This window comes from Chanodichthys erythropterus, chromosome 19 (assembly GCF_024489055.1).
Source record: "Chanodichthys erythropterus isolate Z2021 chromosome 19, ASM2448905v1, whole genome shotgun sequence".
Lineage (NCBI taxonomy): Eukaryota > Metazoa > Chordata > Actinopteri > Cypriniformes > Xenocyprididae > Chanodichthys > Chanodichthys erythropterus.
The window spans coordinates 2,509,218-2,522,608 of NC_090239.1; the positions used below are offsets into that span (position 1 = coordinate 2,509,218).

Genomic DNA, 13,391 nt, shown 5'->3' on the forward strand with positions numbered 1-13,391 from the left:
ATCTTTATTCACATCAATTCAAGCACAGAGTGAAAGAACGTTTTTCTGAATTCAGGTGTACACAAGGAAACTATCGGTTCAAATAACAAATAACTCAATGTCACATGAAGAATGAAAAACTTCTTTAAGCTATTTTTTTAGAATTACTTTTAGTTCCAGTAAAGGTCCACCCACAGTTAATAAAGGCGCTGATTGATTGTGAGATCTGCAGTTCAGCATCACTGTATTGGGCTGCTGAAGAGAGAATCTCACTGAGTTTGCTCTGCAGCAGCATCTGATCTCAGGTAAAGATATTTCTATTTTATCCCATTGGGCCACCAGATTTTAATGGATCTATAATATTTTGTCTATATATTTAAGTTTGGCTGTTTCTAATATTTTTTAAAATTCACCTGTAAGTATCTGTGAATGTTACAGTTGTTTTACAAATGTGCACAAACAAGAATAAAAAATATAACAAAATGTAAGAAACATATTTCTTGTGTGTGTGTGTGTGTGTGTGTGTGTGTGTGTGTGTGTGTGTTTTATATGTGTGTGCAGGTGGCGTTCGTCACAATGAGGTTTCTGATCTCACTGTGTGTGTCTCTACTGCTGCTGATTAATGGTGAGTGTTTTATAATCTGTCTGTAAAATGACTAAATATTTTCCCAATAACAATTATGCTTATTGTGTATTTAACAGGTGAAATAATCAATGGACAAACAACAGGTACATTCTTTCACTTCATCTAATCTTCAATGTATCATTTGTTTTCCACTAAAAAACAGTAGAAATAAAAGTAGTAGAAATAATTCATATAGCAAAAGAGTTTTCCTATTGATATAAAACCTTCTCATAATATTTTAGCACAAATTAATATTCATATACTGTAAAAAAAAAAAAAAAAACATTTTTAATTTGAACAGTTAAAGACTGCAAAATGTGACAGTAAGAGAGCTTGTTAACTTGTTAACAGTAATTTCCTGTACTATAAACAGGGAAAACTGTATTAGACCTAACCTTACATTTCAGTAAATACTGTTAGATGTACCTTTTTTTTTTTTTTTTGGAAATAAAAAAGAACAAATCTTATATATATTTTTTTCTTTTATCAGTTGTGTGCATTAGGGTTTTATGTTACATACTATGTTGTTAATTCATTATTTTATTATTACATTAATTGAAAATTGAGTTACAATGAGAAAATCACTGCATTCATGCACTCACCAATATGACTGTGATCGGCTACAATGTTCATCACTGCAACCTTTCATGCCACTATCTAAATATAATGCCATAGATTGGTATCACTTTATTTTAGAGTTTTTTTTTAACTAGTTGCTTATTAGCATGCATATTACTAGAATATTGGCTACTTATTAGTACTTATTAAGCAAATATTAATGCCTTATTCAGCATGACCTTATTCTACATTCTTAATCCTACACAATACCTAAACTTAACAACTATCTTACTAACTATTAATAAGCAGTGAATTAAGAGTTTATTGAGGTATAATTCATAGTTAGTAGTTTATATGTGTTCCCTATACTAAAGTGTTACCCATAGATCTAAATATAATGCTAATCAATTTTTTTTTTTTTTTTATGATTAGTTAACCTTGAAAGCTTTAATAGTAAAAAAGTGCTAAAAGTTTTCGAGAGAGTAATCCTTAGCTATTTCACATGCAAAGATGTTAGCCAATCACAGCAGTGGGCGTTTACACTGAAGTCTCACAGCAGACATGTCCCTTAAAAAAGACAAATTTACAAAACAATGCAGTTCATGACCCCTTTAAGATATAAACCATTAAATAAAGAATGAAACTCAATCAATGCAACAGATCCTCCACTGCAATAATCTCACACACAGATAATATACCTTGCACATTGCATAAAAACATGGGGAGAAAATGAGCAAATGTCTGAAACAGGAGAAAAGGACTCTCTGCAAGAGAGACGGTGAGGGAGACCTCCAGGCTTCTGTCTCTGCGGCACTCAAGTGGTGCTTCTCAATACTCAAATTAATTCTTCCTAGTTTCCTTGCTTCTCCGTCATCCAGCTCATGATCCAGAAACCATCGAACTCAGCCATCTTGAAAATTTCAATTCTCTAACTGCACAATGAGGAGGCAAGGAATGAGGAGCGAGGGAGTCTTGAGCTTGGATACACAGGTGTATCCTTCCCTCGCATCCTAAGGGGTGGAGCTAAGTTGAGAGGAAAGGAAGTTAGTAAAAAATAGAGGACAAATGAGAAATGAGAAGCACCCAAGAAGTGGCTGCTTTTGTATGAGAGCATATAGTCGTGAAAGCAAATCAGAAGAGGGAGATTCTCAAGAGTGATGATTAACCTCTAGTGTCACTACACATCCTAGGAGAGAAGAAACAAAGTATACACACAAACAGGCATACACAAAACATTTAAAAGATTACATAAGTAACACCCCCACACTTTAATTTACAAATCCACTGAATTGTAAATAAGAAACTTTAAACCTAAGGACTATACACTCTGGATAAGGCATCAGCAACCACATTTTCAAAGCCTTTTTAATGTCATATTTCTAGGCTGTATTTTTGGATTATTAGACCCCAGCGCATTAATGTCAATTGGTTTTGTACAAAAATATAATTGGGTTGCGTTCAGTGTACACAATTACAAGAAACGCTGCTACCACTCACGTAAACCTCAGTGTAGTAAAGCTAGCATTGAAGATAAATCCACTTTATCGATGGTATTGTAATGAAGCTGACACTTTGAAAATGTATTTAAGTATGAGGATACAGGATGATCCACACCTCCAAAATCAGCACCACTCCTGTCCCCATAGCACTTGCATCTACCTGCAACTTAAATGGTAGATCAAAATTTGGTGCACTGGGGCATTACAGAGAATGTCTTTGGCAAAAATGCAAGCTCACAATCTGGAGTTCAAACAAAACTCTTGGAAGCACTAAGGAGGTCAGTCAGAGGAGACACAAAATTTCTACAGAACCCTCTGTAATAACCTGTCATTACCAGGAACCATTTGTTCATGGGAGACAGAACAGAGGAGATGATATGCACGAGTCAGCGCAGACCACAAAACATATCAGGCTCATTTGAATTCTGCACACAATGCTATATATTAAAATGATATAGAGGCGATTAGGAAAAGAAACAGTCAGGAAACGTCTTGGTTACTGTACTTAAGATGGATACTGACACCATTTTCTTTTATACAGTTATTACTGTAAAGCTGCTTTGACACAATATGCATCGTAAAAAGCGCTACATAAATAAAGGTGACTTGACTTGACGTACAACTGTAACCTTAGGTCTCTGAAGAGGGAACGAGGCATTGCGTTGAGAAATTGACGCTGTGGGAACGCAACACGTGATGTCGTCATGAAGCACATGTGAAATCAGTGCAATTATGTGACGAGACATCAGAGGCGGGTGACGTCATGACCGGGAAACTATAAAGCATTCTCAAACAGTGCAACGCTAGCTTCAAAATGTCTGAAGTAGCCGCTGACAGGCATGCCGGAAGTATGGCAGGGCGACACAATGTCTCGTTCCCTCTTCAGGGAACTAAGGTTACGGTCTTAACCGAGACATTCCCTTTCAAGGTAACTCGCTTTGCATTGAGCAATTAATGCTGTGGGAACGTTAATACCCATGCAGCCATAATGACCAATGCCTGTCTAGTGTGACTCGTCAACACTAGAAAGAACCCGGGCCCCAGGGGTTGAGCTCAGGTCAAGGTCAAAGAACCTTGACCTGATAGGACCAGACAGCCTGCCACATCACAAACATCTTGTAAACATACTCTGGAGAGAAGAGCTTTAGAGGCTGCCATACTTCTAGTAGAGTGGGCTCAAACTGAAATCGGGAAAGGCTGTCTGGCCAACATATAAGCAAGCGAAATAGCCTATCCACTTACTCGTTCTCTGTTTGGATGCTGGGGCCCCTTTGCTAGGAGACCCAAAACTAATAAAGAAAACTAATGAATCAGATCTGTGGACGCAGCAGATTAAGGTGTTCCTGGTCTGGATCCCTGAAGGGAGGAGGACAGAAGGCTTGCAGCACAATAAGCCTAACCACATTAGTGGGGACTTTAGGAACGTGACCCGGTCAAATTCCAAGCACGACGGGATAACCGACATAGCTTGCAGATTTCCTTTCCAGCTCAAAACGCTAGGCTCTCTGCTTAAAACTGCTTTTCTGTGAGTGTTTGAGAGCGCTTCAGCTGCGCAGCGGTATTTTTCAGTTGAGACGCTTTGTTGCTATGATACGGAATATCCGCAGCACTGTTACTTATAAATGATTTTGCAGGTAATTTGTTTCAGACTAAAAATGTCATCACAATGAGGAATTACTTGCTATGTATGTTTGGAGACCAGCCATATTAATTTCTCATCCATTTTGTTTCATTCTCTGTTTGTTAATGTCGCTGTACAGCAAGAAGGTTTTGACAGTTGGTCTGTGTTGCATTTGTCCCACCCCTTCACCACTCTGATTGGATGGCTGAATAAAAAAGTCAAGTCAAGTCAAATTTATTTATATAGCGCTTTTACAATTGGTAATTGTTTCAAAGCAGCTTTACATATTAGAAGCACAGAAAAAAGGGAAGTGGTTAAAAATAAGCTGTACAAACAAGCGTGGTAATATGTAACATATACAAGATGGTGCTACATTAAGCCAATGTTGGCTGACTTCCAGGGGTGGAAAAAACCCCCTAGGAGAAAAACCCAGCGTGCTAGCATTGGGAAAAAAAGTCCTGGGAGGGAAAAAAACCCTTGGAAGATATATATAATATATGTAAATGGATATGGAGATCAAAATCTGAATTATACATTTTTATTATAGAGATTAAAAATAGATTATATATAAATATATGTAAGTGGATACGGGGATTAAAAATCTGAACTATAGATGCAGCCAGAACTGGATCTGTAGGCCCATTGTCTCCTGGGCTACGTTGTAGTCAGGTCCAGACACAGGTTCTCCATCTGATCTGGATACGGCCTGGATCCAGCACCCGGCAAACCTCAGGATAAGCAGAGAGACAGATATTAGCGTAGATGCCATTCTTATTCTGATGTACAGGTATATCTAGTGTTACAGGAAATGTTCTCGGTTCCGGCCGACCTAATTATTGCAGCGTAACAATCCTTTAACGGATTTGAAAAATGTTAATGTATTGATAATGTGTTATGTGTATGCAAGAGCAAAGAGATGTGTTTTTAGTCTAGATTTAAACTGACAGAGTGTGTCTGCTTCCCGAACAATGCTAGGAAGATTGTTCCAGAGTTTAGGTGCTAAATAGGAAAAGGATCTGCCGCCTTCAGTTGATTTTGATATTCTGGGTATTATCAACTGGCCTAAATTCTGAGATCGCAATAAACGTGAAGGACTATAATGCATTAAGAGCTCACTTAGGTACTGGGGAGCTAAACCATTTAGAGCTTTATAAGTAAGTAGCAAGATTTTACAATCTATACGATGTTTAATAGGGAGCCAATGTAATGTTGACAGAACTGGGCTAATATGGTCATACTTTCTGGTTCTAGTAAGAACTCTAGCTGCCGCATTTTGGACCAACTGTAGTCTGTTTAAAAGCCGAGCAGAACAACCACCCAGTAGAGCGTTACAGTAATCTAGTCTTGAGGTCATGAATGCATGAACCAACTGTTCCGCATTTGTCATTGAGAGCATATGTCGTAATTTAGATATATTTTTTAGATGGAAGAAGGCGGTTTTACAGATAATAGAAACATGACTTTCAAATGAAAGATTGGTATCAAAGAGCACACCCAGGTTCCTAACTGAGGACGAAGGTTTAATGGAGCACCCGTCAAGTGTTAGAGAGTAGAGGTTTTGTTAGAGGTTTTTTCGTGAGGAAGTTTTTGGTCCAAAGATTAGGATATCAGTTTTTTCTGAATTTAATAATAAGAAATTTCTTGTCATCCAGTTTTTAATGTCAGCTATGCATTCTGTTAGTTTTGTGAATTTGTAGGTTTCGTCAGGGCGCGAGGAAATATAGAGCTGAGTATTGTCAGCGTAGCAGTGAAAACTAACACCATGCTTCCTAATTATCTCTCCTAAGGGCAGCATGTACAGAGTGAAAAGCAACGGTCCTAGTACTGAGCCTTGTGGTACTCCATATTTAACCTGTGATCGATACGACATCTCTTCATTAACTACTAAAGACTGATAACGGTCAGATAAGTACGATTTGAACCATGCCAAAGCAATTCCACTAATGCCAATATAGTTTTCAAGTCTTTTTAAAAGAATGTTATGATCGATAGTGTCAAAAGCAGCACTGAGATCTAATAACACTAATAGAGAAATACAGCCACGATCGGATGATAGGAGTCGATCGTTTGTAACTCTAACGAGAGCAGTCTCAGTACTATGGTATGGTCTAAATCCTGACTGGAAATCCTCACAGATTCCATTTCTTTCTAAAAATGAGCACAGTTGTGTTGAAAAAGTGACAGTGCAGCATTTTACTCAAAGTTGAACATTCTTCAATTCGAGGCGACCATTAAAAAACGCAGAGCTCTCAGCGCTTGAGCGTTAAAAAGACAATTAGCGCCTCGTTACGCTCCTATCTAGACAGAGATAACCCTGCAGTCAATTGTTCCTGCAGAAATTCCAGTACGCATTAACAGGACAAATAACTGGGTCTAACTGACTACCACTGCACCAAGAAGTTAAAAGTTTCCACTTCAAAGCATATAACTTCCTCGTGGAGGGAGCTCTAGAGTGAAGGATGGTGCCCACAACCTCAGCTGAGAGACCAGAGTCTATGAGCTGGGCCCCTTCAGAGGCCAAGCCCACAGGTTCCATAGTTCCCTCCTGATCGGAAACTTTCACGGAGAACCATCTAGGAGAGATACTAGGTCTGAATACCAATGCCGGGCTATCAAGGTGAGCTGGACCTGGTCCCGGCAAACTCTCTCTCTGCATGAGGGAGAACCAGAGTGGACAGTGAGACGTCTCACGAGACGCAAACAGATCCACCTGAGCCATGCCAAATACCCCCCATATTTGCTTCATCACCTCGGGGTGGAGCCTCCATTCCCCAGGCCTTAGTCCCTGCCTTGACAGGACGTCTACTCCAATATTCTGGAGCCCAGGGATATATGCTGCTCTCAGTGTAAACAATTTCCCCTGGGACCATAGAAGGATTTGGTGCACCAGTCTGTAAAGTGGACGCGATCGCAAACCACACTGGTGATTTATGTAGGCGAACACCGATATGTTGTCTGACCAGACAAGAACATGGTGGCCCCTGAGGTCTGGGAGAAAATTCTTGAGAGCCAGAAAAACTGCCATCATTTCCAGGCAGTTGATGTGCCAGAAGTAGTGTTCACTCCACAGACCTTGAGTTGAGCGTCCGTCTAGGATTGCTCCCCAACCCATGAGGGAAGCATCTGTTAGCATCTTGCGACGACAAGGAGCTCCCAACACTGACCCTTGGGATAGGAACCAGGGTTTCTTCCACATGGCCAAAGCACGTAAGCAGCGTCACGTCATGCGAAGAGGATTATCATGGTGGTTTAAGCCAGTCAGTGATGCTCCACCCAACATACATAGTTGCATACGACTACCTTGAACTCATTTAACTATTTTTTTAAAAGTTACAAAGCTCTTTTAAAAGTCAAAGAAAGGTTTATTTGGCAAGATTTTGCTGAGACATATTTCTGAAAGGACTTTATAATCTTATTAGCCCAACTATGTTTTTGCATGCTAACTAATGTCTTTGTCGAACCTTACCTATGTGTTAGCGGTGTATCCACAAGGCTATGGCAATATGGTAGGAAAATTCTAAAAAATCATTTGACCAACTGTACTTTCAGAAGCCTTAGCTCTAAAAGCACAGACAATGTCAGGGATCTGTGAGGGAGGACTCAAACGCAGGATGAGTTTAACAGGTTTATTGACAAGACTTAGGAATATAGAGGGTGAGGAGGTGAACACAGTCCATACGGTAGGAAGGGGGTGAGGCACAAAGACAAGCATGCTGAGGGATCAGCCACTGAGATCAGCCCAGGTAGTAAGCAGGCCAGTGAACATTGACAGGTGCGCAGTATGAGGCCCAAAGATGTAGCGGGAGCCAGACAGGGTCAAACAGTATAAGTAGTTAGAACCCTCAGATACGATCAGGCACTGAATCAGTCTTGCTGCTTGTCTGGGAGAAATAGCAGCCACAGGGATCCTCAGACAGTAGGACAACACAGGTGGTTAGATGGTCTGGAACAGGGAAGACAACAATGACAAAATGGATACAAGAATCTCCAACACAAAGACACTATGAGCTTAGGTGAACAAAAGACTAGAACACAAGCACAAAGCTTAACGAACTGGCAAAGACATGAGGGAAAGAGTGCACAATATAAAGGAGGCAAAGAACACGAGGAACAGGTGACAACACTTAGACTAACGAGGACTCTACAAGTAAGGGAGCAGGGAACAGGTGAGAACACTATAACAAACAAGGACTGAACAATGACTAGACCAAAGGGTGTGGTAACAACAAACAAGGAGGAGGGAACAGAGGAGCACATGGCAGACACAAACACAGACAAAGCCATGTGCTCAGACATAACATAAACAAGGACACATTAAACAGAGACAAAACAGACAGGGCTGTCAGGGCAGAACCCTGACAGACAATTTCCATTTTAAGCTTTCATCAGAAAATTAAGTTTACATACCTCAATATGCTTCCGCAATTTGGACAGTGATTTTTATAAGGCTGTGATATGGTTCATTTTAGGCAAACATTTAAAATGAAACAAATCTTTAATATTTTCAGAAAACTTATTTTTTTCTTATAAAGTGCAAACAATAAGTGAAGAGTTTATTTGCAAAAACAGATAACTCCATTTTTATGAATTCTCACAAATCATGTTTTTTTTATTGTGCATTCCAATTAATAACAATCAAACTGCAGTTGGGCTGTTTTGATTAAGTAATGATAACTCTAAAAAATATAGGTAAATTAAAAAATTAAAATTCATTGAAAGTATGTTTTATATATATATTAAAACTTTGTTTTTTAGCAAAAGCAGATAACTCCAACAGTCGTTTTTTGGCAAAAGCAGATAACTCCACATTTCATGTTTCATAGTTAAACAAAACCCAAGTAATTGCATTTAAAACACTCTGAAACACACATGTGCACACAAACGCACACACACACACACCCACCCACGCGCGCACACACACACACACACACAAACAGATCGGCACACACATACACACACACACACACACACACGCGCGCGCGCACGCTCTCTCTCTCTCTCAAACACACACACACACACACAGATCGACACACACACACACACACACACACACACACACACACACACACACAGATCGGCACACAAGTACACACACACGCACTAATACACACACACACAAGCAAAAGGACAACCAATTTTTCAGCATGTAAGTCGTGTATGGTGTACAAGGACTTACAGGAGTCGAAATCATAAATCCTCGATCACTTTTAGTGAGCTTTGATAAAACTTCCCTCAGCTAGCGTGTCTTTTTGAAGTGACTAGAAGCCTTGTCACCTGACCTGAATACTGCGCGCTGATTCGCTAAAACGGACTTATTGGTTTCTGTCTGTACACAAACAAGGGCGCTTGTCGGCTTCTGCTGTAAAACGTGAACTTGCGATGCCTGAAAGTGGGCAAAACCGGCTCTTCTGACAAAATGGATTTAGGGTACAGAACGTGCTATATATGGAGAATAATGCACAGCACTTAGTTCATTTTTTTTTTAAAATGGCGTTTATCGGTTTTTGCAAATGAACTCTTCAAGTGCAACCATAATCAAAGTTCTTAATATTCAGAGACCCGCCTAAGATAGCTTTTATGTTGGGAGATATTTGAATGCATCAGGGAGCCACTTTCAAATTGCGAGGTATTGAAATCGGATTTTAACCCTCAGGGGTCTGAGGATTTTTGGGGCCCTGGAGAAGTTTTGACATGCCCTGACATTTGTGCTTTTTTCAGTTGTTCATAAACATATTAATGGAAAAAGTGTCATTACACTGTATTCAGCACAAACTAGGCTAAAATAATATGTGAGGAACATGTATGTACATGTTTGTGTTTTTGAAGGAATAACGTTTATGCGTGATTATTGAAAAAACAAAAAACTTAAGTCACTGAAATAAAGCCAAAAAAAAAAAAAAAAAATAATAAATCTTTGTTCACAAGACTTCTGGGTATTTGAGGTTGTAGACTAGAGTTTTTGCTTCAAAATGAGGTAAAAAAATTATGCTGCCTGCTTGTTCATATAAAACAATAGAGAGATTTTCTAAAACATCTTTGGTCAAGAAACACAGTATGCGTGGAGGCGTGAATCCTCATGTATAATGGGTGATTCTCACCTGAGAAGACAAAAGAATTGCATAAAGAGCTCTAATGAGCTGCATAAATAATGAGCTCTTTCAGTCAGGTAGGCTGTGAAAAAACCCTCTGCTGATCAAATCTCATCATGGTGTAAATCAAACATACAGAAAAAACAGCAACACTGTGAAATATTATTACAATTTAAAATAATGGTATTCTATTATATTCTTTAAAATATAATGTATTTCTGTGATGCAAAGTGTCTGAACAATTATGTTACCTCTATGGCATTTCATATAGGCTTTTAGCTTAAAAGCATGCATATTTGGAGAAATATTGATGGATTCTCATATGTTTGTCAATTTTCTATACAGAGGAGTAATATTCAGGATTTATTGTCATTACAATGAGTGATGGATACTGTGTTAACAATTCATACTTGAAGCCGGAGGGCGCTCTGCCCCTTTTGTCCACAAATGCCTGAGTACTGAAGAAGAATAGGCAATCCAGGAAATAACTGAACTAACAGAGGCCAGATATCGCTAACTATGGCTATTCAAAACACTTTTCAAGGCAATAAATACACAATTGAGACGATGAATGCATGTATTGACTGAATTTGCGTCTGAATAGCGCTGGCTCCGCGGGCGTGGCCGCATTAGCGGGTAATGAGCTGAATCACGGATTTCTGACATGGCTCTCTTTTCATACAGATTACATAAACAGAGAATATTTGTTTTCGATTTGACTTACACGATTTAAAACCTGACATTTCAAAGTCTAATTTTTTTGTGATTAGTATTCACTAAGTTACAGTTCATTTTCTGAGAACTATCAGATTGGACTTTGTTCAGAGGGAGACGAGAGATCACAGATCATGTTAGTTTTCTTGATTTTACAAAAAGCACAACATTTAGTTTTTACTCTGAGTGAACACAAATAAAAGAAAATATTCCACAGATTAAAATGGTGTATAACTCTTAATTGTATGTGCAACATTGACAGAGTATTTTGAGTCTCTTTCCCACTGGTTTGAAAAAAATGCAGTGATCACGCCGGCGTGACCGCCGACCCCAGAGTGTTAATGTGAACTCCGATTCCACTACATATGACTCTGCAGCTCGTTAAATGGTTTTTATTTCTATAAAAAGCAAAATGACAGTGGAGGCATAATGTACACTTAGCAGTGGCATACACTATCCTAATTTCAATTTCACACTCACGTTACGGCAATATATGAGACAGCTTTTTGCCTTGATGAGAAATCTTGTCATATTTTTATCTCGTCACACCCCAATTAAGTACAAGACTCAAGTAAATGTACTTAATGTTTACCTCTGGATTTGTCTCACCCCAAATTCCAGTTTCATTGTAATAAAGGAATTCTGACATGTAAAAACGTCTCGGGTTACAGATGTAACCCCTGTTCCCTGAGTAAGGGAACGAGATGCTACGTCAATGACGTGATGGGAACCCTCTGCATTTTGTGTTCGTGAAGCACCTCTGTATCCAACCAATGAGGAGACGTGACATCAGAGGCGGGTGACGTCACGGACCAGGAAACTATAAAGCATACCCAGAACAAATAACGCTAGCTTCTGGAATATGTCTGAAGCAAAGCGCTCCAGGTATGAAGGAGGTATGGCAACGCAACGTAGCATCTCGTTCCCTTACTCAGGGAACAGGGGTTACATCTGTAACCCGAGACGTTCCCTTTCGTGGGAACTGTCGACGCTACGTCAATGACGTGATGGGAACGCTATCCCAACTATGCCATATCTCCAAGTACCTGGCTGTTATCTTGTAAAACCAAGGAACCTGGAGTAGTGTTTACGTCAAGGTTGTAAAACCTGATGAAAGTATGCTGGGATGACATCACATATACTTTCTAGTGACACTCCTGACAGTAGTGCTTTAGACGCAGCCATACCCCTGGTAGAATGAGCGTGAATAGCTAAGGGGCATGGTTGTCCCAAAGCTTTATAGGCTAGTGAGATGGCCTCAACCACCCACTTACTCATCCTCTGCTTAGACGCTGGGCCCCCTCTTCTCGGGGACCCGTAACATACAAACAGCTGGTCTGTTTTTATCCACAGGGCAGCTCTGTGGACATAAGCGTCCAAAGCCCTGACAGGGCAAAGCAGATTAAGTTTTTCCTGATCCGCATCTTTAAATGGAGGAGGGCAGAAAGCCTGAAGAACAATAGGACCCGGGACCCTTGTGGGGACCTTAGGCACGTAGCCAGGTCTAGTGTGTAGGAAAGCCTTAATCATACCAGGTGCAAATTCCAAACATGATGGAGCAACCGAAAGTGCTTGCAAATCTCCTATCCTCTTTAAGGATGAAACAGCCAGTAAAAACACTTATTTTAGTGTAAGGAACTTATCTGACACTTCTTCTAGTGGTTCAAAGGGAGCCTCAGCTAACCCCTGTAACACTATTGCTAGGTCCCAGGTCAGAGTTCTTGCATGCACTGCAGGCCTCAGCCTCAGTGCCCCACGGAGTAAGCGTATAACAAGGGGGTCTCGACCTACCGAGAAACCACCCAAAGGAATATGATAGGCAGAAATGGCCGCAGTGTAAACCTTCAATGTCGAAGGAGTCAAACCTTCTGAGAATTTCTCTTGAAGGAACTGAAGCACAAGGCTAATAGGTGACTGGACAGGGTCCACATTATGCTGACTACACCATGTAGAGAACAGCTTCCATTTATACATGTATAACTTCCTCATGGAGGGAGCTCTGGATTGCACAACCTCGGTTGGGAGACCAGATTCTATGAGCCTTGCCCCCTCAGAGGCCTGGCCCATAGCTTCCACATTTCTGGGGGGGATGGAGAATCGTGCCGCGCGCTTGGGACAGGAGGTCCTGTCTTAAAGGAAGCTCCATGGGGGAGCCGTGAAGAAGGGACACTAGGTCCGCAAACCATACTCTGGTCTGCCAGTACGGGGCCACCAGTATTAGGTCGACCCCTTCCTGGTGAACCTTTTCCAGAACTCCTGGGAGCAGAGAGATTTGGGGGAAATGCAAACAGACGCAGCCTCGGCCA

At 40.3% G+C, this 13,391-nt stretch overlaps 1 protein-coding gene across 1 annotated transcript in view; it reads left to right on the top strand.

Annotated features, from left to right (window-relative positions):
• Positions 1 to 555: 555 nt before the first annotated feature.
• LOC137008301 (alpha-tectorin-like) overlaps positions 556 to 13,391 on the top strand; it is a 45,677-nt gene continuing 32,841 nt past the window's right edge. The window contains exons 1-2 of the mRNA XM_067370272.1: positions 556 to 604; positions 682 to 708. Of these exons, the coding sequence (XP_067226373.1) occupies positions 556 to 604; positions 682 to 708 (76 nt within the window). The remainder of the gene's footprint in view (positions 605 to 681; positions 709 to 13,391) is intronic.